General features: G+C 37.8%; 1 protein-coding gene across 3 annotated transcripts in view; it reads right to left on the reverse strand.

Annotated features, from left to right (window-relative positions):
- MCM9 (minichromosome maintenance 9 homologous recombination repair factor) overlaps positions 1-26,686 on the reverse strand; it is a 99,065-nt gene that overhangs the window by 18,045 nt on the left and 54,334 nt on the right. Inside the window, exons 8-9 of one of the 3 annotated variants that reach the window (XM_053591291.1) lie at positions 19,321-19,495; positions 1,697-3,004 (exon numbers count right to left, since the gene is read on the reverse strand). The exons of 1 other annotated variant lie outside the window; for it this stretch is intronic. In XM_053591291.1, coding sequence (XP_053447266.1) covers positions 3,001-3,004; positions 19,321-19,495 — 179 coding nt within the window. In that variant the 3' untranslated portion in view covers positions 1,697-3,000. Of the gene's footprint in view, positions 1-1,696; positions 3,005-19,320; positions 19,496-26,686 lie in introns of those variants that run through there. One more of the 3 variants, XM_053591290.1, reaches the window with a different exon arrangement.

Genomic DNA, 26,686 nt, shown 5'->3' on the forward strand with positions numbered 1-26,686 from the left:
TCTTTTTAATTAACAGATATTTGTAGGGCATTTCCTGTGTGCACAGAACAATACTGAGAATTCAAAAAAGGTGTGTAGCTGGTCCCCACTGCCAGTTAGTTTGCAATAGACTCTCTGAGAGATGAGCAGACTCAACAAAGCACCTGCCATCTCAAGGAATCCTTAGTCAATGTTAGAGTCAATGCCAGCACAGAGGAACTGAGCAGAGACATCTGGATAGCTACAAGGAAAATAATGTTTGATATTTTCATGATATCAGAAGGAAAATGAACAAAGACAGAAAGAAGGTAGTAAATTATTCCTGAGGCAATTTGGTGGGGGGGAGGAAGAATAAGTGTAAGAGGCTGGGCACCATGGCTCACACCTTTAATCTTAGCACTCTGGGAGGCCAAGGTGAGAGGATCACTTCAGCGCAGGAGTTCAGACCAGACTGAGCAAAACAGCCAGGCATGGTGGTGGGTGCCTGTACTCCCAGCAACACAGGAGGCTGAGGCAGGAGGATCACTTGAACCCAAGAGTTTGAGGTTGCTGTGAGCTGTGATGCCACAGGACACTAGCAAAAGAATGAGACTGTCTCTCCAAAAAAAAAAAAAAAAAAAAAAAATCCAAATAAAGAGGAAGCGTAAGAAAGGGGGGTAAAGAAAATTCATTTGTAAAGAAAAAGGCTGCCTGAGGTGAAGTCGGTAGTAATGGCAGCAATGAAAATCAGGAGAGGGGGCAGGGAAGCAACGATACAGGACAGTAAGTGGGGCAGATCCCTGCAGCAGAGAAGGGGGACAGCAGCCGTGCTCAGAGGGGTAGGGTGGGCTCTGGGCAAATGAGACCGAGGAAAGAAGTGTGTAAGATTGGTGGCTGCAGATGAACGTTTCTGTTAAAAACGGAATAGGACTTCAGCAAACACACACACAGTCTAATCCTAAACATTTATGTGTAGTAGTGGCTTAACTAAATAACTGCTGAATGACCTCATGAGTTAGAATACAGTAACTTAGTTTTCCATCCAATATGAACTCCACCTTCTTCAATAATGTTAATAAAAAATACCTACCAAGTAGTACCAAGCACTCTGTTAGGCTTACACAGATTACCCCTAACCACAGCAACCTGAAAGGTAAGCTCAGAGACAACTTCCCCATGGTTACACTGCGCAGCAGAGCTGAGCCTCAAACCTAAATATGCTGGGCTCTAGATCAATGCTCCTCCCCTTCCAGACAGTCTCCCTTGTGGCTTGTAACATTTCAGGTGTGCAACTCCCGTGGTCTCAGAGAGTCTGCATGGTGTTTAGGTCATCTATTTACTGGCCTTATTTTTTCCCAACTAAATTTGATCTTCCTTGAGGGACTGTGACTTACGTTGTAAGTTTAATATATGCCACTGTCTGGCACATATTAAATGCTTAATAAATGTGCATTAAACGACAAAAAGACAAATCTTAATTCAGTTTTTCTGAAATTCAGAGTGATTTAATGCTCACAGGCTTCAATAGTCACAACAAAATGATGCTGATATATATTTTTCCTGCATAATTTCAAGGAGTGGACACACTCTTTTCTGAAAAAGGTACTTTTCCGTGTATTTAATCTACACGTTTAAACCTTCCTACAAACACTATAGCAACTGTTCTAAACATTGTAAGCTTAGGTTACCTAAGTTATTTTTACCAGTACAGACACTCCAAAAAAATGCCCTTGTTCTTATGAAGGTCCCCGATCCATTACAATCTTTGTGGGGAGATTCCCATTTTTACTCATATCTGTTGTCACCACCTATATGTCAGTACTTCCAAATTTAGCTCCAGCCTACAGCAGTGGCGTTATATGTTGACAAAACCTTGTCTTCTTTCTCTATACTCCTTCCAGTTAAGTAAGACTATAATAAGTCTGGACAATGGAATGGGTGTAGAACATTCTTAGGTCTGGCCCCTAAAAGCCTTCTGGTGCAATCCTTTTCTTTCTGTTCATCTGTGGAGTGTGGAGGAGGACAGGACGTAGAGCAGTGGTTCTCAACCTTCCTAATGCCAAGACCCTTTAATACAGTTCCTGTGGGTTGTGACCCACAGGCTGAGAACCACTGCTCTACAGGGAAGGAGTGTGGACCCTGAGTGATCATGTGGAGCACACCGTCCCTCCCTCAATCCACATCAGACTCTGACATGAGCAAGAAAAACTTCCTCTGGCAAAGAACTACAGGAAAGAGATGAGCACAGGAAAGACTTGTCCGGTTTTCCAGGAGAAATGATGAGGTTTTGAAGGATTAGGGGGAAAATTTACTTCTAGATCCCAGCGAGGCGTATTTGAAAAAGGTTTTGAACAAAAGCCCAGTAAATTTTCTCAGTTGTATAAAGTGACTTAGATTGAGGGTAAAGTCTTCTGTTTTTGATGACCTTAAGGTAGCCACTGCTCAGGACGAACCTTGAGGACATGATGCTAAGTGAAATAGGCTAGTCACAAAAAGACAGACATTGTAGTCTCCAATGAAGTGGTCAAATTCAGAGAAAGAGAAAGTAGAAGGATGGCTGCTAGGGGGTGGGAGGAGGAGGAAATGGGTTGTTGTTTAATGATTACATGGTTTCCGTTTGTAAGATGAAAAGAGATATGGAGATTGGCTGCAAACGATGTGTTGATACTTAATACTACTGAGCTGTACACTGCAAATAAAATGGTAAACTTTATGTTATGCATCTTTTACCACCACAAATCCCCACAAGCACACATACACACACAGAGGAATAGAGCTATTATGGACTGAATGTTTGCATCTCCTCAAATTCATATCTTGAAGCCCTAACACCCAAAGTGCTAGTATTTAGATGAGGTTATGAGGGAGGAGCCCTCTTAGGGCCCACAAATACATGAAAGAGAAATAACATTTTATTGTGTTAAACCACTGTTAGCTGTAGCAGTTACGCCTGCCCTGAGTGAAGTAGAGCAAAATCTCTGGAGCAAGCCCCAGATCTTCTGTCTGTGGCAGCATCTGTCCCACGATCTTTGAGTGGTCTCCCTACCTAAGGAATCAAGCCAGAAAAAAGTCTCTAAGGCAACATTCAAATATTAGTTTCTAGATTGTCTGACATTTCTATATTATTAACACAAAGCCTCCCTTTTAAAAAAATGTCTAGCACCAAAAAAAAAAAAAGGGGGGGGGGGGACAAAAAATCCCAACAAAACTATGGCACCCTGGAGACCAAAGCATTGAACTCAGGAGTTCAAGAGCAGTCTGAGCAAGAGTGAGACCTGGTCTCTACTAAAAATAGAAAAACTAGCCAGGCGTAGTGGTGTATGCTTGTAATCCTAGCTACTTGAGAGGCTGAGGCAAGAGGATTGCTCAAGGCCACGAGTTTGAGGTTGCTGAGCTATGATGCCATGGCACTCGACCCAGGGCGACAGAGTGAGACTCTGAAAAATAAAACAAAAACTACACAAAATAAAAACACATTAATGGTATTCTCATGTTCCATTACATATTTTGTAATGTGAAATACTAGGTACACACATCCTTTCCTCTCACATTTTTTAACAAGTTTGATAAAGTTGGTGAATTGTCCTGTTGACACTGACTCAATGAACAGAAATGAGATTTACCAGCAATGAGAATAGGAAAGAGGAGAGGGATACAAGCACTGATCACACATACTATGCAGGAAGAACACAAAACTCTCAAAGCGCATGGTCTGGACTGACATTTTCGCATCTTGGTGGCAGGTTGAGATGCTTCCAAGGAACATCTCCCAATATATCCCACATCCCATTCTGTGGGGCTGGGTGGAAGGATGCACTTCCTCCTTTCTCTGCCTCTCTTACCTCCACTCTCCCCCAACCTGACGCTACTCTGTGAACGATGCCACCAGAGATACAGCATCATAAGATCCCAGAGGGGGGTGCCGACAGGATGTCTGGGTATTGAGCAATCTTACCCCAGGCAGAGGGTCTTAGGCCAGGCTGGGTACCTGGGTACCAAACAATCTCACTCTGTGCAGGGGTCCTAGGCCACGCTGATGCCTACACACTGAGCAGTCTCATTCTGTGCAGCGGGTCCTAGGCCAGCCTGACGACAAGGCACTGAGCAGTCTCACTGTGTGCAGCGGGTCCTAGGCCAGGCTGATGATGAGGCACTGAGCAGTCTCACTGTGTGCAGCGGGTCCTAGGCCAGGCTGATGACGAGGCACTGAGCAGTCTCACTCTGTGCAGGGGTCCTAGGCCAGGCTGATGACGAGGCACTGAGCAGTCTCACTCTGTGCAGGGGTCCTAGGCCAGCCTGACGACAAGGCACTGAGAAGTCTCACTCTGTGCAGCGGGTCCTAGGCCAGGCTGACGACAAGGCACTGAGCAGTCTCACTCTGTGCAGGGGTCCTAGGCCAGGCTGACGACGAGGCACTGAGCAGTCTCACTCTGTGCAGTGGGTCCTAGGCCAGGCTGACGACGAGGCACTGAGCAGTCTCATTCTGTGCAGGGGTCCTAGGCCAGGCTGACGACGAGGCACTGAGCAGTCTCACTCTGTGCAGGGGTCCTAGGCCAGGCTGACGACGAGGCACTGAGCAGTCTCACTCTGTGCAGGGGTCCTAGGCCAGGCTGACGACGAGGCACTGAGCAGTCTCACTGTGTGCAGCGGGTCCTAGACCAGGCTGATGACGAGGCACTGAGCAGTCTCACTCTGTGCAGGGGTCCTAGGCCAGGCTGACGACGAGGCACTGAGCAGTCTCACTCTGTGCAGGGGTCCTAGGCCAGCCTGACGACGAGGCACTGAGCAGTCTCACTCTGTGCAGGGGTCCTACGCCAGGCTGACGACGAGGCACTGAGCAGTCTCACTCTGTGCAAGGGTCCTAGGCCAGGCTGATCAATGGGACCCAGGAAAGTTTTTCACAATATACATTCCCAGGCCCCACTTTAAGATTCTGTTTCAGGAGGCCTATGTGGGCCAGAAAACTGATGATCAGTTAAGTGGGGATCTGTGCCAGAGCTCTTTTCGGGCTGTGAGAATTACAGTATTTAATAAATGTTTAGTTGTCTGTCCTGTGATAAGCCTGTGAGCGTCTTGAGAATAAAGGCCTTACCTTTTCATCCTTGTGGTGCCAGTAGCTAACAGAAAGCAGGACACTGCTAAGTTTTTAAGACGTGTTTACTGAGGAATATAATAAAGTGCTTTCTTGCTGTTTTTAGTTCTCAGATTGTACTTCCTATCTAGGCACGTCAGTATAATTTAGTCGTACCACACATCTCATTGTCCTAAACGTGTCCTAGCAAAAGTGAGGATTTCCTTCATTATTTAAAAATCTAGTGATACTTACCTTGATGAGAACTTACCCTACTTACATTTGAAAAGCAGCTAGAAAACAATGAAACATTATCTTCCTCAAATCTTTCTTTAGTTTAGCATCTTACAACCAAGTTCTTTCAGAAGACTGCATTGGGTCACCATTCAGCTGTCACAGGCACTAAATCCTACTAACTGACACTTTTTCTTTTTCTTGTTTTGAGACAGGGTCTCATTCTGCCACCTGGGCTAGAGTGCAGTAGCATCATCATAGCAGCTCACTCCAACTTCAAACTCCTGGGTTCAAGTGACCCTCCTGCCTCAGCCTCCCAAGTAGCTGAAGTCCGAGCTACAGGTATGTATCACTATGGCCGGCTAATTTTTCTTTCTTTTTTTTTTTTTTTGTAGAAATGGGAGTCTCTCTCTTGTTCAAGCTGATCTTGAACTCTTGGCATCAAGTGATTCTCCCACCTTAACCACCCGAAGTGCTGAGATTACAGGTGTGAGCCACCATGCCTGCTTGGTTTCTTCTTACTTCTACTAAGCAGCCAGGACAAAATGCACGTAATTTAACTCCCAATCTTTGTTTCCAGACTTAAGTAACATAAGCAAAGAACAAAAAAATTATTGGTCCTCTCAAGCATGCACTGATAAGACCTAAATTTTGATTACTGGAACATAAGTTACATTTTAGTAGACTCCAGGCATCCTAAATGTTTTATTATTTTTCCTATTCCAAGCCTTCATGCTGTATAAATTGCATTGGTCCCTCTGAGTTGCTTAACACTTGAATGGTGGCCTATGACTTATGACAAGCCCTTGCAGCTATCTGCCCACCACAGGATATCACTGTGCAACATTTAATCTCAATTCAGAAAAAAAAAATGTGTGGAATCATCAGAGTTAAATTAAATGAAACACTTAAGTTAGTTGTTCTTATTTCTGAAAAGAAGTCTCTAACTCTCCATAGTTAATATAGTTTGATATGTTAAACTACATTGTAGTTTGAGAAATGTCCCATCGATGCAAATTTTCTTAAGTGTTCTAATCAAAATAAGGATGCTGGATGTTATCAAATACTTTTTCTGTGTTTTTAAGAGGACCGTAGGGTCTTTGCTTTTACTTCTGTTTATGTGGTAAATTACGCTGATGGATTTGCTGATGTTAAACCAGCCCTGTATCCCAGAGATGAAGCCTCTTGGTTACGATGAATTTTTTTTTTTTTTGATATGCAGCTAAATTCTGTTTGCTAAGATTTTATTGAGATTTTGCGTCAATATTGGTTAATAATATTGGTCATTAATTTTCTTTTTCTGTTGTGTTCTTTCCTGGTTTTGACATCAGGATGGTATGTGCTTCATAAAAGGAGTTGAAGAGGATTCTTTCTTTCTCAATGTTTTAGAATATGTTTAGCACTATAGATACAAGCTCTTTTTTGAACTTTTGGTAGAATACTGGTATGATACTGTCTGGTCCAGGACTGTTTTTTGTTGGAAGATTTTTTTTATAGTTTTACAATTTCAGTGATTGATATTGGTCTATTCAAGAGTTCTGTTTCTTCCTGTTTGAGTCTAAGAAGGTAGTGTGATTCCAGGAATTGGTCCATTTCCTCCAGGTTTTCAAATTTCTGGGCATAGAGTTTTTTGTAGTATTCAGAGACTATCTTTTTTATCTTTGGTATCTGTTATTTCCCCCTTTTTGTTTCTGATTGAGCTTATTAGACAAAAGTAGAGACACAGATCTATGAAACAAAACAGAGAACCTAGAGATAAAATCAGCTTCCTATCACCATCTGATCTTTGATAAGCAAACAAAAGCATACAGGGAAACAGAATTGCTATTTAATAAATGGTGTTGAGGGTCTGGTTAACCACATGTAAAATACTGAAATTAGACTTTCACCTCTCACCACTTGTATAAATTAACTCATAATGGATAAAAGATTTCAATCTAAGACACAAAACTTAAAAAGTGTAAAAGAAAGTGTGGGAAAACTCTGGATCTTACTAGCCTAGGAAAAGAAAAATTTATGAAGAAAATCCCATTGGCAATCATAGCAACAACAAAAATAAATAAATGGGACCTAATCAAAATAAAAAGTTTCTGTACCACTAAGGACACAATCAACAAAGTAAAGAGACAACCTTTAGAATGGGAGAAGATATTTGGATGCTATAAATCTGACAAAGGGTTAATAACCAGAATCTACAATGAACTCAAGCAAATCAACAAGAAAAGAGCAAACAACCCTATTCAAAACCGTGCAAGAGACATGAACAGAATCTTTTCTCATGAGGACAGACGAATGGCCAATAAACACATGAAAAATTGCTCATTGTCCCTAATCATCAGAGAAATGCAAATCACAACCACTTTGAGATATAAGCTAACCCAATGAGAATGGCCCACACCATAATGTCCCAAAGCAACAGATCCTGGCATGGAGAGAAGGGAACTTCTATTGATGGGACTGCAAACTAGGAAAGCCTCTATGGAAAGAAGTATGGCGATTCCTCAAAGAACTAAAAATAGACTTTCCATTTGATATGGCAATCCCATTACTAGGGATTTATCCGACAGAAAAAAAGTCATTTTGCCATGAAGACATTTGCACCAAATTTTTATTGCAGTTCAATTCACAATCACAAAGATGTGGAAACAATCCAAGTGCCCATCAACCCACGAACAGACTAACAAACTACGGGATATATGTATACACAACAGAATACTCTGTAGCCATAAAAATGATGAAGATTTTGTATCTTTTCTAACATCCTAGAAGGAGTTGGAGAACAATCTTTTAAGTATCTCAGGAATGGAAAAACAATCGTCCTATGTACTCAGTATTAATACTAAGTTGAAATGAGTAGATTAACTGCAGTCCAACATGAAAGAAAAACAATTAAATTCAAGAACGGCAGAATGGGAGAGGGAGTTTGGTAAGTTGTACAATGTATGGGCATAAGGCACACTTCCTGGGTGAGGGACATAACCACACCTTGGACTTTACCTTACAAATGCAAACAGTGTAAGCTAATTATACGCACCCTTGCATTAATCTGAAAAAAAAAAAAAAAGATTTGGAGTATTTTTATTTTATTTTGGTAGAATTCATGACTAAACCTACCTTTTTCACACTTAACCCCTCTTATCTGCTACTAATTAATAGTGTGTTATGCTGTAAGTCTCTAGAGATATTTTCTCTCTTACCTCTGCCAATAAACTGATACTTTGCATCAGGAAGATTAACTGGCTTCTTATTAGGGGTATTAAACTTAAGATTCTGAAAAACATTAGTCAAAAAAGTTAGATAAGTACTGTTGGAGGCAGAGCCAACTTTTCTTAAATTGCAAAGTGATACAGTAAGTATAAAAGAAGATAATCAAATTTAATAGGACAACTTAAATGAAGGAAAAAAAGATCACATAATTGGTGGTAGCTACGATCTGGGAAAAACTGTAAAACCTACTACACAACTTGATCAAGAGTCTACATCTCACTAGATACACATGACTCAGCACTGGCTTTAAAACTCTGCCATCCTCTTTGTCTGTCTCTTTGAAACCCACTGACTTTTCTCATGAAGAGCTGCTTTCTATAAAGACACGTTCACCAGGCTATTGTATTAAACTATTCCCCTACACTGACAAGTCTACCCTTGTTTTACAGCCTGGTTTTTGCTATGTTCCTTAACTGATCATCTTCATTACACTTTGGGATAGGCCAAACACTTGGAATGCCTAGCACATGACCCCACAATCCCTTCTGTTAAAACTGCTACACAGGAACAGCTGACAAGGACCAGAGATTGGCACCTAACCCAAGAGCAGTCAATCCACAAACAGGCCTAGGGACTGTTTTAGCACAATCTTTTAATAGGGATGATAGTATCTAATGAGGTCTCTCTTGGGGGTATTTAAAATAGGTAAAAGAAGGAGAGCTCAACTACGAGTCTAAAAGACCTAAAACACTGAAACAAAAATCAGTAACAGAGAAAATATCTGAATCAGAGTAACAGGAGAGCAGATTTGAGGATGAATAAACTTCTGACACTACAGTGGCAATGAGATAAAACATCTATTATTTTATATGAGATACCTACCTTGAACAAACTCCCATTCCCCTAAATCATGTTACTGTAGAACAGTAGTTACTGGACAGCAGTACAGAGTTCAGTTATATGCACAGCTAGTAAGTGATGGAGCTAGAACCTCAGCAGCTGGACTAGTTCTGAACTTTCTGTTCTTTATTATTATGGTAGTTCTGCCTAGGTCCACTTGTCATTTTTTCCCTCCATCATTAGGTGTGAAGTGTCATTTTTTTCTTCCCTGCTCAACACATTCTTGTGGTCACTAAAAAGGGGGGTGAGAAGCTCATGATGTTGTTTCCTGCAATACCAGCCAGCAGCTGAATTCACGAGGGCTGAGTTTGTAGGCCAGATCACAATTTGCAACACATCATAGGTAGCAGCTTAAAAGTTATCCCTTTACGCACGCAAATTCAGATGACTGAATTTCTAATATAAATTTTTTAACTTGACAACCTCTACAACTCTAGGCAACCTATCTAACCTTTAGGCAGCTTGAACTACTAAAAAGTCTTCCTTGTACGGATTTTAAATATGCTTTGCCACACCCTTTAGCCATTGATCCTTAGGGTTACAGAACAAGTCTAATTCCATTTCTAAATTTGAGCTCTTCAAAATAATTGTGGATAACCACTTTTCCAACTACTTTTTCTAGATACTGTTCAGTAAAAAAATAGATAATATATTAAAAATACACAGTGGAAATCAATATTATGAGTTAAACAACACAAGAAAGTATAACTTTAAAATGTTGATTTTTAGGTTCCTATTAGGTAAAGGTATCTAGTTATATCCAAACCTATCAACACATCTTCCAAAGACCATATGGATAAATAGGAGAGCAAATAAACCCACAGACTAAAACTCACAAAAGTAAAAAATAAGAAAGAGGGGAATACTACAAACTCCAATTACATATAAATAAACAGATACTAGAAACTAGCAAAACTAACTCTAGAGTCCTGTCTAGGGAGCAAAGATCAGTGGATATGACAAGTAAGTGAAAAGAGGAAAGAGCCATGGGGTCCTCGGGATGGCAGGACAGAGATAAATCACCTGCAAATGGGGAGAATCCCTCACAGAGTGGGGGAAATACTGAGAACAGGCTTGAGATCTCATGAATAAATGCAGTTCACTACTGGGGAATACAAAGAGGGGAACTTTCAGGCCCAGAGGACCTGGGACCAGAGGTGGCAGCCTTGGGAAGGACCCTGGCAAGGTCCCATGGACCTTCGTAATCAGGGGAAGGAGGAGGCAAGTAGAAGGTATTAAAGATCTTACAGAAACAAGTAAGAATCACAAGGCCAGAAGACACATCTTCCAAGCCCCTTAGAATAAACGCTGTTAAGTAAAATAAACTTAAACAAAATTTCTCTGAACTAAACATTGGTGACATCCAAACCTCTCACCATTATGTTGATAGAATTCCTGTAATTAATGATTCAGGGAAGGCTAAGACATTTAAAAATGAATGAAGCTAACATGAAACTCCATATAAAACTACTAGGAGAATCAAAATATTTCAACTGATAAAACCCCACTCCACCTGCCCCCCCAAAAAAAACACACAAAAGAAATCTGTAACATAATACCATAACTTGAATTTAAGTATTCTTAATCAACCATTGCATATATAAAAAATTACCCCAAATTAGAAATGCAGAAACTGATCACATAAAAGTACAAAAAAGCAGATGATGTATACTTGTAGATGATAAAACTCAAAACAGACATGGGGGGATGAAATAATTTCAGAAATAAATATTTGAATCTACAGTATCTAAGAGAGAACAGAAAGGACTGCGAATACAGAGGGTGTCAAAAAATATATACACATTTTAAGAAAGGAAAAACTGTATTAAAATTATAATACTCAAAATACAATACTTTCTAATCCTTATCTTAAACATTGTTGTTATTAAATTTTAAGTCTTTTTAATTTTGTGAAGGCAAAAAAATGGAAACCTAATTAACACATGTATATGTAAAAATTAAAATTAAAAAAATTATAATAATATATACTGATAATGTCTGTTATCTTGTATCTCTTATTAACTACAGAAGTCCAACATAACTTGAGCATTACATTTTAATACAGTTTTTTTCCTTTCTTAAAATGTGTATACATTTTTGGACTCCTCTGTATGATAAAGGGAGCTTAGAAAAGAATAAAAACAGCAAGAAAATAAAAAAATACAGAAGAGCTAAAAAGCCTATGAAAAAATAGTTGCTACAGAACCTAGGAGAAGAAGATCTAACATATACTACATATATAAGTATAGCGTTTCTGAAAAATAAAAACAGAAGAAAGAATAGAACTAGTAAGTCAAACTATCATTCCACGAAAAATTCCAGAAATAAAAGAATATTCTATGTGTTGAAGGCTCACTTGTATCTACAAAAACTGACCAGGAATAATCCACGGAGACATTGAAAAATAGCACACTTTAAAGTTAAAAGAATAAAACCCTATTGGCCTTTGGGCAAGAAAACTAAATCACCCACAAAGCAAAGAATATCAGAGTGGCATCATGTTTTTCAGCAGCAATGTACAAAGCAAGACTGCATGAAAGCAAGCATAAGTCAATGTCTCCATACCCAGCCAAGCTATCCTTCCAGTGTCAATGCTACGAAAAATGGCTTGAAACACACAAAAATTCAAGATAGTACTCAGGAGTCCTTTCTAAGGAATGTGTGAAAGAGTGGGAGATGATGTGGATGGCCTGCCATTCCCAAAAGGACTGACAGTGAAGCATTGAGTGCATTTAATTTTAGATGTAAGACCAAAAAAAGTGGAGGAAGAGTAGAACAGCATGACATAACTGTTATTTGTTCTGACAGAGTAGAAGTGAAGTTAAGGGAGAAAGGAGGAAGAATAAGTGACTAGACTGAGCCACAGAGCATTACAGTTCCCAAGTAAGGAGGAAGGGGCGTACAGGTGTCAAAAAAGGTATTTATAAAAGGTAAGCTCTGGAACAGTGGTTGTCAAATGACAGTCCACAGGTCAAATCCAGCCCACAACCTGTTATTAAAAATAAAAATTTACCCTCCTTCCCCCTATTCTTAGGTTGTAACTGGGTTATAGCTTTCATATGAAAGCCATAAATTAGTTTCATAGTAGGGCTGAGTACATTGGATACTTTTTCTTCCATTCTTGAGATACTTTACTAAGAAGACTATGTTCCAGCTCCATCAATGTGAACATGAAAGAGGTAAAGTCTCCATCTTTCCTGGAGATGATGGAGACTCCATCTTTCCTGGGGAGAAGGAAGGGAGGGAGGGTAATTGGGATTACACCTACGGTGCATCTTACAAGGGTACATGTGAAACTTAGTAAATGTAGAAAATAAATGTCTTAACACAATAACTAAGAAAATGCCAGGAAGGCTATGTCAACCAGGATGATGAAAATGTGTCAAACGGTCTATAAAACCAGTGTATGGTGCCCCATGATCACATTAATGTACATAGGTATGATTTAATAAAAAAAAAAAGCAAAGGTGGATATGCACTAGCACCTTGTAATTACTATCATATTAAGTGACATAAATGCAATCAGTGTCAAAGGTATACAAGAAAGTTGCTCCATATTTGTATGTATTATGCATGCTGTAATTTTTTGCATATCAAGTTTATGTGTTGTATAAGCTGATATTTTTACATATCCTGTCTTGCACTTTAGTTTTATGATTACAGAAAAATGTTAAGATTTAACAATAAAATTTTGTTTGTCAGCTATGACAGACCTCTGCTTGATAACTGATAAATGTATAGATGAGAATGGAATGAAAAATGGTTGGATTCACAGGATTAGCCTTGATCAAGGACATAAAAGTTTCACTGTTAAGTTTCTACAAGTAATCCTCTTATGTAACTTTACAACTAGGAAAGGGCTTTAGACATTTTTAGTAGTGTTACTAGGTATAATTGATAGACGATAAACATCACATATTTAAAGAAATAGTTTAAGAAATATTTCTGATATATATGAAAACATCACTGCTCTAAAGATAACAAACATACACATTACCCCCAAAAGTTTCTTTTTTTTTAATTAAATCATAGCTGTGTACATTAATGCGATCATGGGGCACCATACACTGGTTCTATAGACTGACACATTTTCATCACACTGGTTAACATAGCCTTCCTGGCATTTTCTTTGTTATTGTGTTAAGACATTTACATTCTACATTCACTAAGTTTCACATATAACCTTGTAAGATGCACCGCAGGTGTAATCCCACCAATCGCCCTCCCTCCGCCCACCTCCTCTCTCCCTCCCCTCCCTTTACCTCTTCCCCCAATTCTTGGGTTATAACTGGGTTATAGCTTTCATGTGAAAGCCATAAATTAGTTTCATTGTAGAGCTGAGTACATTGGATACTTTTTCTTCCATTCTTGAGATACTCCCCCAAAAGTTTCTTTATGAACTTTTGTAATCCTTTCTTTGCTTCTTCCAGACCTTTTTACCTCAGGCAATCGTTCATCTCCTTTCTTTAACTATAGATTTTTTGAATTTTCAATAATTTTATAAAGTGAAATCATAGAGCATGTAATTATTTTCTCTGCATTCTTTTATTGTGCATAGTTATTTTGAATGTCATGTAGTTTTGACCTGAACTAAGGGTTAATTTATTTTGCTAAGTAGTATTTCATTGTTTGCCTATATCAGACTTTAATCTTCAATATGGTGAGAGATAATGGGTTATTTACAATTTTGGTCTATTACAAATAAAGATGTTATAATCATTTGTATACTTATATTAGTATTAATATGCTTTCAATGCTAGTGGGTAGGATTGGAATATCAGGATATATAATATCAGATGGAAGAATGGTTCAAATTCAAAATAGTTTGACTCTGTTGATACATTTAGCCTTCTTATTAACAGAGTATTAGTGTTCTAAATGCTTCAAATCTTTGATAGCACTTAATATGATCACTCTTTTTTTTTTTTTGGCCTGGGCTGGGTTTGAACCCACCACCTCTGGTATATGGGGCCAGTGCCCTACTCCTTTGAGCCACAGGCACCACCCATGATCACTCTTTCATTTCATCAAATCTAATGAGTGTGTAGTGGTATATCTTCTTATGGTTCTAAGCTGTATTTCTATAATGACTAAATATTTTAAGTATCTTTACATGTGATACTTGTCATCTGTGTCGTTTTAAATGAACTGATCTGTGCCCAATTTTTTAATGCAGTTGTGTGTTATTTTTGATTGAAAAATAAATCTAAAAAAAAAAAATGAATAAATAAAAATTTATGGGAGACAGCCACACTCATGTGTGTACACATTATAACTTCTCGTCCTTTGTCCACATCACAGACAGATCTACATCAGTGGAGGGGGTAGCTGCAACAGTGCCCGTATGACCCCCAAAACCTAAAAGCTTTGCTGTCGAGACCTTTATAGAGAAAGTGTGCCAGCCCCAACCTAAAACAAAAATACAAACCTTTCTAAATGCTTTTTAAAGATTTTCTCTGTAAATCTGTAAATTTACAGATTTCTCTGTAAATCTCTGTGTGTGTGTGTGATATTTATCCTGCTCGAGGTTTTCTGAGCTCTTTGAATCTGTATTGATAATTATTGATATCAATAATTTTACAAGTCTTGACCATATGTCTTCAAATATTCCTTCTTTTCCATATCCCCAATTCTCCCATCCCCCTAAATCCCTCCCTCCTCCTGTGACTCTAATAACATATTTGTCAGACCATTTGGTATCATCCTGCACCACTTGGATACTGTTTTATTTACTTCCTTTTTTTTTTTTACTCTTCCTGTTTCCTTTCAGTAAAGAAAACTGACCTCTAAGTTAACTGACTCTTTCAGTTTTATGAACTATTTGCTCATAAATCTGTTGAAAGCATTACTCATTTCTACTATTGTGTTTTGTTTTGTGGTATTTCTACCGGACTTAAAAAAAAAAAATTTCCATTTTTGCCTAAGTCCCATCTTTTCATTCATGCTTTTTACCATTTCCACTAGATACTTAAACACATGAATTATAATTATTTTTATTTACTTATTGTTGTAGAGACAGGGTCTTGCTCTGTTGCCCAGGCTAGAGTGTAGTGGTGGAAACATAGCTCACTGTAGCCTTGAATTTCTGGGCTCAAGTGATCTTCCCACCTCAGCCTCCCAATTAGCGAGTACTACAGGTGTCCACCACTTGGCTTGGCTGATTTTTAATTTTTTTATAGAGATGGGGTCTTTCTAGGTTGCCCAGGCTGGTCTTGAACTCTTAGACTCAAGTGATTCTCCTGCCTTGGCTTACCAAAGTGCTAGGATTACAAGCGTTAAGGCACCACATCTGGTCTGTAGTTATTTTTAAGTTCCTGTCTTCTAATGCAACATCTGTGTCATCACTAAGCCTGGTTCTATTAATTGCTTTGTCTTTTAAAAATAATTATTTTCCTTTCCCTTTTTTCCTCCCTTCCTTCCTCCAACCATTTTCCTTTTCGTCTAATTGAATGCCAAAGATTATGAGCTAAGATGAATAGCACATGTGCTCCTTCTGTAAGGCCATCATGTTGAACTGTGCATCCACACACTGTTGTCATGACCTTTACTGGACTGTACTATGAACTTGTGCTTCTCTTAGCACTGAGCTGCCACTTCCTTGTGCTGAGTGTGGGGGTTGTAGTGCAGTGTTGGAAGATTGTCCTCCATTTCTGTTCCACCTTCATCTGTTAGCAGTCACTGCACACATGTACCATAACAGGGGTGTCCCTCCACACTCCTGCCCTTCCCCAGCAGCAGAATGCTTTTGGTTGTCACTCAGCACTAAGCTCATTTTGGGGCCAAGGTGGTTTCCTAGTTTTAAGCATAGTCTCTGTGCCTCGACTTGAACAGGACAACTAGACATTTGTAAATCTCACTTGTCAGCCCACCTGTGACAGATGAACCCTGCTATGTGCCCATGGTGATTTGGGGGCAGATGGGATTTATTTTTCACTCTGTCACCCTAGGTAAAGTGCGGTGGCATCAGCATAGCTCATAGTGACCTCAGGCTCTTGGGCTCAAGCGATCCTTTTGCCTCAGCCTCCTGAGTTGCTGGGACTACAAGCATGTGCCACCACGCCCAGCTAGTCTTTCTATTTTTAGTAGAGACAGGGATCTTGCTCTTGTCCAGGCTGGTCTCAAACTCCTGAGTTCAAGGGAGCCACCAACCTCAGCCTCGCAGAGTGCTAGGGTTCCAAGCAGGAGCCACCGTGCCACACTTGGCAGGATTTTAGGGTTATATGCAGGAGCCACCGTGCCATACCTGGCAGGATTTTAGGGTTACAGGCAGGAGCCACAGTGCCACACCTGGAAGGATTTTAGGGTTACAGGCAGGAGCCACCGTGCCACACCTGGAAGGATTTTAGGGTTATAGGCAGGAGCCACCATGCCACACCTGGCAGGATTTCTTGGCTCTTCTAATCTCTGCTTTGTATTGGTTCAGCATCCTGGACTCAAGAGAGTTTATCGCCTTCTCTCAGGGGAAGATGGTTTTTGCTTCTGTCATTCTCTCAGAAGCTGTACCCTTTTGCTTGGCTCCCAGGAGAGAGAAGGAGAATTTCTTATCCTCCTCTGGAGGCAAAAGGGTTTTTTGTTTCTACCCTTTCCTTAGAGGCCCTGGGTAAATAAGAAGGTTTGTTGTCCTGCCCCCTGAGAGTTAAAGTTTTTGCTACATATGAGAGATGTGTCTGGGAAAAAGGCAGTTCTGTTCCCCAGTAGTGATCACCTCTCTCTGCTTACATGACAGAGGAAGGGAGTGGAGGGTCTCTCTGCTCTTCTGCACTGCCTGATTTTTGTCCTGTGAGCATTTGGTGGAGTCCAGAAGAGAGCTTGCAAGTGAGTAAGAACTCCCCTTGTGTTTGGAGCTCCCAGTTATTCTAAACTGCTGTGTTAGCCCACGATTGGATTTTAGAAAACTTAAAAATTATTAGTTATTTCTTCTTTGCTTCTGCGGTAGCTTACTTTCCTCCCTGTTCTGTCAAAGGAGATGAAATAGTTTGCACATTTCCACTCCCCTTGGAAGGACCTGTCACACTGCAAAATTAAGTTCCCTTGCTACTTTTGTTTCCTAATAAATTCAAGGACATTTACAATTTTTGTGGGCTATCTGGACCTTTCTTGTTGAGATGAAAGTAGCATACTATTACAGCTTTCAAAATCCTAAGTGCAAGAGGAATTTAGGCCTATATTTTGTGTGTCTTTAGTAATTCATTTTTATGGTGTTTTATAGAAATATGGCTCTGTGATGGACTAAAAAAAAATTGGTCTTTCATCACATATAGTGTAAAAAGCACCACTTCAGTGGATAAAGTAGTGATAATTATGCCAAGACTGCTCAGCCTCTGTTGTAAATGAATTATTCAACTATAGAACACTGATCTTGTTAACTTACAACATCCTTACAGATAGCACAAAAATTTCATTAAATGAAGACACTGATAGGAGAAAGGAGCCTTTGAAGACACTTAATAAACTATATCTCTAATTTAAACTCTGAAGATTTTAGAAGCAACAAGTTATCTTGAAGTAACACTTTGTGGGGTTTTTTTAAGACAGAATCTTCCTCTGTTGCCCGGGCCAGAGCGCTGTGGCATCATCATAGCTCATAGCAACCTCAAATTCCTGGGTTCAAGTAATCCTCCTGCACCAGAGGCCTCCTGAGTAGCTGGGATTATACCCAGCTCATTTTCTATGTTTAGTAGAGATGGGGTCATGATCTTGCTCAGGCTGGTCTCTAACTCCTCATAAAATTCTCTTGCCTTGGCCTCCCAAAGTGCTAGGACACAGGCATGAGCCACTGTGCCTGGCCTTATAACACTTATTATAGACTTATTACTTTGCTGCTATTAATGTTTGTCTCTCTTCCCAATAAAATAGTGAACATCTCAAAGACAACATTTTATTCACCTTTGTATTACTCAGAGTCTAGCACAGTACCTGGCATGCAATAGATTTTTAATGAGTATGTATTGAGTAAATGAACAAATGAATAAACAGATCTGAAAATCATTCTACCTTTTTGTGACCTTTTCCTGTGTGCTATATCCTATTCTCCTTCCCCTTCTTTCCCAACTCACTCCCCATTTCTGTTTTGTTAGTGTGAGTAAACAGAGCTCATAGAATCTATACATACCAGTGTGTGCTCGGCTCCCAAGTACCCATTACCACTGCTGGCAGCCTTCTGCGCCTGATCAGTTGGCTTCACACCCATAATAGCAGCATTAAGACTGAGATTGTTGGGCGGCGCTTGTGGCTCAGTGAGTAGGGCGCAGGTCCCACATGCCGGAGGTGGCGGGTTCAAACCCAGCCCCGACCAAAAAAAAAAAAGACTGAGATTGTTCTGGTCCTGCTGTTGCTTGAATGACCTGGCAGCACATTTGATAGCCAGTTTTTGTAGCCATGTAAGTTTCTTGTAAGTAATTCAGTGGATTTCTGTCTGAACCTGGCTTAGTTTTTATCCACATGGGTCATGTCTAAACAGGGACTTGTATACCTCAATCTTGAGTCTACTTGAGTCAACAATATGCTAATATATATTGTTATTTACTTTTCTATGTGCTTTCTATCCTAACTTTCCATTGGGGTATATAAGGAGAATGCTGGAAATCATGGGTTTTTTTCTTTATAAACCCTTCTAAATTCCTAACACACATACCCAGAGTATGTACACTGTATTCACTGAATAAAAGAATCTTACACTGAAAGCTCTTCTGATACCCTTCATTGGTTAAGTCAATCTACATTTATATGTTATTTTTCCCTTTGTTTTTCTCAATATCTCATTTTTACTTCCTCATACATCTGTATGGTCTAAGAAGGAAAAACTTTAATGTGTGTCTTGAAGGGTGATAACTGATAATCCCTAAGAGGACCAAACATACCTATAGTTCAACAAGGTTCAAATTCTCCCCTTAATTGTATATTAAATAACCTCACCATTTCCTTAGATTTTAAGGAAAAGAAAGTCTCACCCAGCCTTAGCAACACTGATGGTTTGCTGCTCCATTGCCTCGTGGATACTGGTTCGATCATGTTCCTTGAGGCTATTAAACTCGTCAATACAGCAGAGGCCTGCATCTGCCAACACCAATGCCCCAGCCTCCAAATTCCACTCTCCTGAGTCTTTGACAGCAGTTACCGTCAGACCTGAGGACATGAGAAAGCCATGTCAGCTTTTATTTTCAAAAGCCTATCTTATACGTATGAGGGGAAAGAAATGCCTACATTTTAAAAAAGAAGGGCATAGAACACAGGCTTTCACTTGCTATCTACCAAGCATGGATGCCATCAGGACTAGTGTTTCCTGTAACCAGTCATTAGAAGGCCTTACAAGGTCCTAGATTCTGAAAACTAAGATGTGTTATCCAGTATTTTATAGCAACCAGAAGTCCCCAAACTTTCTGTCTCTCCTTGTAGGTTCCTCGAGTACTCTAAATTTTCAGAAGGAGCAAACAGATCTCCAGAGACCTTATGCAAAGAGGTTCTGTACTGTATACTGTTTACAGAGAAGGGACCAATGATAGAGAACATGAGTTATTACAGCCCAGTGATGGATACGAAAAGTTTGCTTCCAGGTACAGCATGAAGGAGGAGAATGTTTTCATATGTCAATTTTGATTTTCCCTTAGAATAGTCAACAAAGCAGAGTGGTTAAAAGCAAAGGCTTGGGAGTCAACAAGACTTGACTTGAACACTGAACCTATCATTCTGGCTGTTCTATGGTCAGTTTTTTTAATAGACACACAAGGCCTTAATCTATTAACCTGTAAAGGGGGGTAACAATAGAAAATACAGATTCTTGGATGTAGCTAAAGTTCATTAAAAGGTATATGATTATATAATGAGTACTTATAATAACTATTGTTGACAAAAATTGATAAACCTCTGCCAGACTGACCAAGAAAAAGAAGAGGAGACACAAATTACAAACGTCAGGAATGAAAGTGGGAACATACTATAGCTGCTACAATGAGCTAATAATAAGGAAAAACTACAAATAACTCTATGCCATAAATTTGATAATACAGGTGAAATAGCCAATTTTTTGAAATGTCCAAACTTCTAAAGTTTATCGTAAAAAGAAATAACTTGCACACTCCTGTATTTATTTTGAAAACTAAATATATATCAAACATCTTCTGATACAGAAATCTTCAGGCTAAGATGGCTTCATGGTGAATTCTATCAAACATTTAAGGAAGAAATATAACAGTTCTACAAAATTTTGCAATAATATAGAACAGAAAGCATTTCCAAGCTCACTTAAAGAAGCTAGCATTATCATGATCTTAAATCAGACAAACATATTAAAAGAAAACTATGGATCAGTATCTGAGGAGAAGTCACATGTTATTTCTTATTTTTAGTACTGTGCATATACCATAGTGGTCCCGTAAAACTATAAAGGAGCTGAAAAATTCCTATCACCTAGTGATATTGTAGCCAAAACAATGTAGGACAACCTGATACTCATATTTTCCTGGTGATGCTAGTATAAACATAGTTACTCGGCTGTTGGTCACATAAAAGTGTACCATAATGTCCTTCCTAAGCTTTCACATTCACTCACCACTCACTCACTAACTCACCCAGAGCAACTTCCAGTCCAGCAAGCTCCATTCATGGTAAGTGCCCTATAAAGGTGTAGCCATTTTTATCTATTATTTGCATTTTTACCGTACCTTTTCTATACTTAGATATGTTTAAATATACAAATACCTACAGCATGTCACAACTGCCTATGGTATTCAGTACAGGGCTACAGATTATAGCACACAGCCCAGGTGTGTAATAGGCTATGCCATCTAGCAGTGTAAGTGCACTCATTGATAATCACACAGCAAAATCACCTAAGACATGTTTCTCAGAACATATCCTCATCATTAATGAATGCATGACTATACACTGTCAAATACAAAACATTCTCTTACTGTAATGGTAGTGGGTAAATAAATTACATTCTCTAGTAAAAAGATTAAAATGTAAAACTATTAAAAACAACTATTAACAACAACAATAATTTGCAACCATTAACAAATTATTTATACAAATTATTTATATAAAAAGGAAAGTGTGACTTCTTTAAACATAAACATAAAATGTGAGAAGAGGGAAAAGTGAGGGCAGCGCCTGTGGCTCAAGGAGTAGGGCGCTGGTCCCATATGCTGGAGGTGGCGGGTTCAAACTCAGCCCTGGCCAAAAAAAAGAAAAAAAAAGAGGGAGAAGTGTAAAGTTTGTATATGTAAACAAAATTGTTATCAACTTAAAATAGCTTATTATATTTTCTGCAAGCCTCAGAGTAACTTCAAAGCAAAAACCTGCAATAAATATGCCAAATTTAAAAAGAAAGGATCCAAATCATACCATGATAGAAAGTCATCAAATCACAAAGAAGAAAGGAAGAATGAAAAAAGTAACAAAAGATTTATATAATCAAAAACCAATTAACAAAACACCACAAAGAAGTCTTTATCTAATAATAATTACTCTAGTGTAAATGGATTAAATTCTCCAATGGAAAGGCATTTAAAAATCAATGAACTACACTTCCAACTTAAATGGAAAATGAAAATCCAAATTAAATTCAAAGTAAACAAAAAAAAAATAATAATTAGAATAGAAATCAATGAAATTAGAAACAAGAAATCAACAGAGAAAATTAACAAAACCAAAAGCTGATTCCTGAAAAAGATCAATAAAATTTGTAAGCCTCTGGCCACAATAATTAATATAAGAAATGAAAGAGGGAACATCACTACATATGCTATGGACCTTATTGGACAATAGAAGAATATTATAAACCACTCTATACCCATGTTAAGTTGGATGGAAATGGACAAATTTGAAAGACAACTATCAAAACTCACACAAGGAGAAAGAGATAATCTGAACAGGTCTATCCCTACCGATGATACTGAAATAATAATAACTTTCCAAAAAAGAAAGCACCAGATGGGTTCCCTATGAACTTCATTATACTTTTAAGGAAGAAATTATATGAATTCTCTGTAATCTCTTTCAAAAAACAAAAGCAGAAGATATTCTTTCTAGCTAATTCTGTAAGGCCAATATTATCTTAATAACAAAACCAAAGATATTATAAGAAAACTATAGATTAGTATCTCATGAACACGGATGAATATCCTCAACAAGTATTAGCAAAGGTAATCTAACAATGATAAAAAGAATTGTACACATAACCACATGGGATTTATGCCAGGTATGCAAGGTTGGATTAAACAATCAAAAATCAATTATATAAATACACACAATGCATCATATTATCAACAGTCTAACAAAGAAAAATTACCTGATCCTATCAGCAAAGGCAGAAAAACCATTTGACAAAATCCAATAGCCATTTATGATAAAAAAAACTCTCAAAAACTGTGATTAGAGGGTAACTTCTTCAATTTTATAACAAATATTAAAAAAAAAAAAACCTGTACCTAAAATCATAGTCAATGGTGAGAAACTTAAAAGTTTTCCCACTAAGATCAAGAACTAGGCAAAAAATGTCCCCTCTCACCACTGCTTTTCAACATTACACTAGAACTCCTAGCTAAAGCAATAAGACAAGAAAAGGAAATAAAAGGTATCCAGATTGGAAAGGAAGAAATAAAACTATCTTTGTGTTTGCCAATAACATGATCAGAATAACTGAACAAACTGACGAAAATAATCCTGGAAATAATAAGTGATTATACCACGGCTGAAGATTTAAGTTAATTGCTTTCCTATATATCAGGATTGAACAAGTTTAATTTAAAAATACATTATCTTTTATATACAATCATTAATGCCCCAAAATAAAATGCTAAAGTATAAGCAAACAAAATATATACAAAATTTATATAAGAAAAACTGCAAAGCTCTGATAAAGGTTTTCAAAGAGGAACTAAATAAATGAAAAGATATTCCATATTCATGTATAGGGAGACTTAAAACTGTCAAGCAGTCAGTTTTTCATAATGTGATCTAGAGATTCAATGCAATCACAAAGTCCCAGCAAATTATTGTGTTGATAAGTATAAACTGATTCTTAAGTTTATATGGAGAGGCAAATGATCTAGTGTAGTCAATTCAGTATTGAAGGAGAAGAACCAAGTTGGAGGGTGAGATCACCCAAATTCAAGACTCTCTATAAAGATACAGTATGTATGTGGCTTAGTAGGTAGGGCACCAGCCCCATATACTGAGGGTGGCCGTTTCAAACCCGGTCCCGGCCAAACTTCAACAAAAAATAACTGGGTGTTGTGGCAGGTGCCTGTAGTCTCAGCTACTCGGGAGGTTGAGGCAAGAGAATCGCCTAAGTCCAGGAGTTGGAGGTTGCTGTGAGCTGTGATGCCACGCACTCTACCAAGGGTGACAAAGTGAGACTCTGTCTCAAAAACAAACAAACAAACAAACAAACAAAAGATACAGTATGTAATCAAGTATGTATCAGTGAAAGAACAAATAGTTCAATGGGACAAAATGCAAAGCCCAGAAATAGACCTACATAAATATAATCAACTGATACGTGACAAAAGATAAAAGATAATACAATAGAGCAAAGATAGTCTTTTCAACAAGTAATGTTGGTAAAACTAGACAATCTTGGGCCAACAAAAAAAAAAAAAAGAATCTTGACACAGACCATATACCTTTTACAAAAAATAACCAAAATCTATTGTAGACCTAAGTATAAAACACACAACTATAAAACTATAAAACACAACTAGAAAATACTGTAGGAGAAAAATCCAGATGATCTTAAGTAAGGTGATGACGTTTTATGTAAAACACCAAAGGCATTACCCATAAAAGAAATACTACTGGTGGTCTTCTTTCAGGCTGAAATGAAAGGACCCTAAGATAGGACACTCAGATCCAAGTGAAGAAATAAAAAGCATCAGTAAAGATAAATACTGATAGGTAGGCAAATATGAAACACAGTATAAACGAACTTTTGTTTATAACTTGTATCAGATTTTTAAAAAAGTTCCATAAACAAAAATCATAAAACAGGTTGATTAGCTTATAATATACAAATGTGATTTATCTGACAACAATAACACAAAGGAAGATAAAGGAAACAGAATTATACTGCAACAAATTTTTATTCACTAGTAAAATTAAATTGGTATTAATTAGAACTAGATTGGTTTAAATTAAGATGTTGATTATAACCCCCAAAGTAGTCATTAGGAAAATAAAAATACATACAGTATAAGAAACAAAAAAGGTTATTAAGATTATACATTATCTTAGTAGAGTTGTAACTAGAATCAAAAACCTTAAAAAATTATATATTAGAAAATACATATTTAATACAAAAGAAGGTACTAATGGAGGAATACAGAAACAAAGAGCATATAAGACAGAGAGAAAACAAAGAGCAAAATTGCATGCATAAATCCTGCCTTATCTGTAATTACATTAAATGCAAGGAGATTAAGTACTTCAATGAAAAGATAGAAATTGGTAGAATGGAGGGACAGAAAAAAAAAAAACAAAAAAACAACAAACACGGTCCAACTATGTGTTGTTTACAGAGATACACTGTAGACTTAGAGGCACAAATAGGTTGAAAGTGAAAGAATGGAACAAAAATATTTTATTTGAACAGTAACCAAAAGGGGATTCAAGTAGCTACTCTAATATCAGAAAAAGTATCTGAATACAATCTTAAAAATAGGTTAATGCAAGAATAGCATTCACAAGCAAAGATATAATTACAGCAGACTCTGTACTCCATAGACAACAGCTGGAGCTCAGCATCTGGAGTCAGCAAACAAACTATGATCTACAGACAAAATATGGCCCAGCCACCTGTTTTTGGAAATATAATTTTATTGGAACACAATCATGCTAATTTTTACACACACAGCTGGTTTCACAGTACAATGGTAGCATAAGTAGTTCTGATATTATGTGGCCACCAAATCTAAAATATTTATATCTGGCTTTTTATAGAAAAAGAATGCCAACTCTTGATCTGAAGTATTATGTCTATAGTGGGACATCAGATTTTAAAAGAAATACTAATTAAAAAAGGGTAATGAGATAATGAAGAACATTGAAATAAGACATTTAAAGATTAGTTCACAACATGAAGTATGTCTACCTTGAAAAAAAAAAGCTTATAGAGAATAGACATTTTCATATGCTCAGAATATTATCACACAGAACAGGAATTAGATAAATTTGGAGCAGCTTCAAAAGAGATAACTGAGATGAACATGTACAAGTTTACAAGAAATTATGTTTAAAAATTAATGAGCTGCCTTACAAAATAGTGAGCTTCTCATCAAAGTACCATTTAAGTAAAGGTAGAATGTCTACTTACCACAGATAGTCTGAAAAGATATTTATACAAGAATGGGTAACCACCTAAAGGACTAAAAGGAGCTAACAATTCTTTCCAACTCTATTAATCTTAGTACGGGAGGCCTTTTGGCCTATTCCCTGAAATCTACAGCAAAGATAATTTAAAAACTTAGGACATGTAACTATTTCTTCCCACTTTTACTAATTCCTTGAATTTCAAAGACAGAAAATAATACTGTCTGTGTCTTTACTTTTGTCTTATGAGAAGCAAGAAGGGGCAAAGAAATATTTTTAAGGACTAAAAGGTGATTATATTTAAGATGTCTTTCTTTTTAAACTTTGAGTTTTTAGTACGGGAATAGAAAGGGCTATAGAAGTCAACTAAGGGGCAAAGGGCAAGTCCCAATTCATTCTCCCTTCTATTGTTCAACAATTCAGCAAGCACTGATAGTTAATATTAAAGTACAGTAGTCTCCCCCTCCCCCATTCACCTGGAATTTGCTCTAAGATCACCAGTAGATGCCTGAAACTGGGTAGTACTGAACCCTACATAAACTGTTTTTCCTCTACATGTATATCTATTATAAAGATTACTTTATAAATTAGGCCTAGTAAGAAATTAACAACAATAAAAAATTACAGTGTACTGTAATAAAAGTCACGTCTTTTATTTTACCATGGTCTCTCTGTCCAAAATATCTTATTGTACTGTACTCATCTATTTTCAGATAGTAATTGATTGTGGGAAGCTGAAACCATGAAAAGTAAAAAAAACCTTGAATGGTCAGGGGAGGACTGCTGTGTGTGCTAAAAAAGTAATAAGCACAATGCACTCAAGTACTGTGTTGGCCAAGGATTAAATGTAATTGTATAATAATGTTTAATTATATACCCTCACTTCCCTGAGCCCCACCTATTTCAATCCTGTTTCCCTCCCCACCCCATAATAAGCACGTTTCCTTCTTTCACTTTCCATTTCCTAAGTAGCACTGTTTCCTTCCTCCACTTTCCATTTCCCAAGTAGCA

This window comes from Nycticebus coucang, chromosome 5, assembly GCF_027406575.1.
Source record: "Nycticebus coucang isolate mNycCou1 chromosome 5, mNycCou1.pri, whole genome shotgun sequence".
Taxonomy (NCBI): Eukaryota; Metazoa; Chordata; class Mammalia; order Primates; family Lorisidae; genus Nycticebus; species Nycticebus coucang.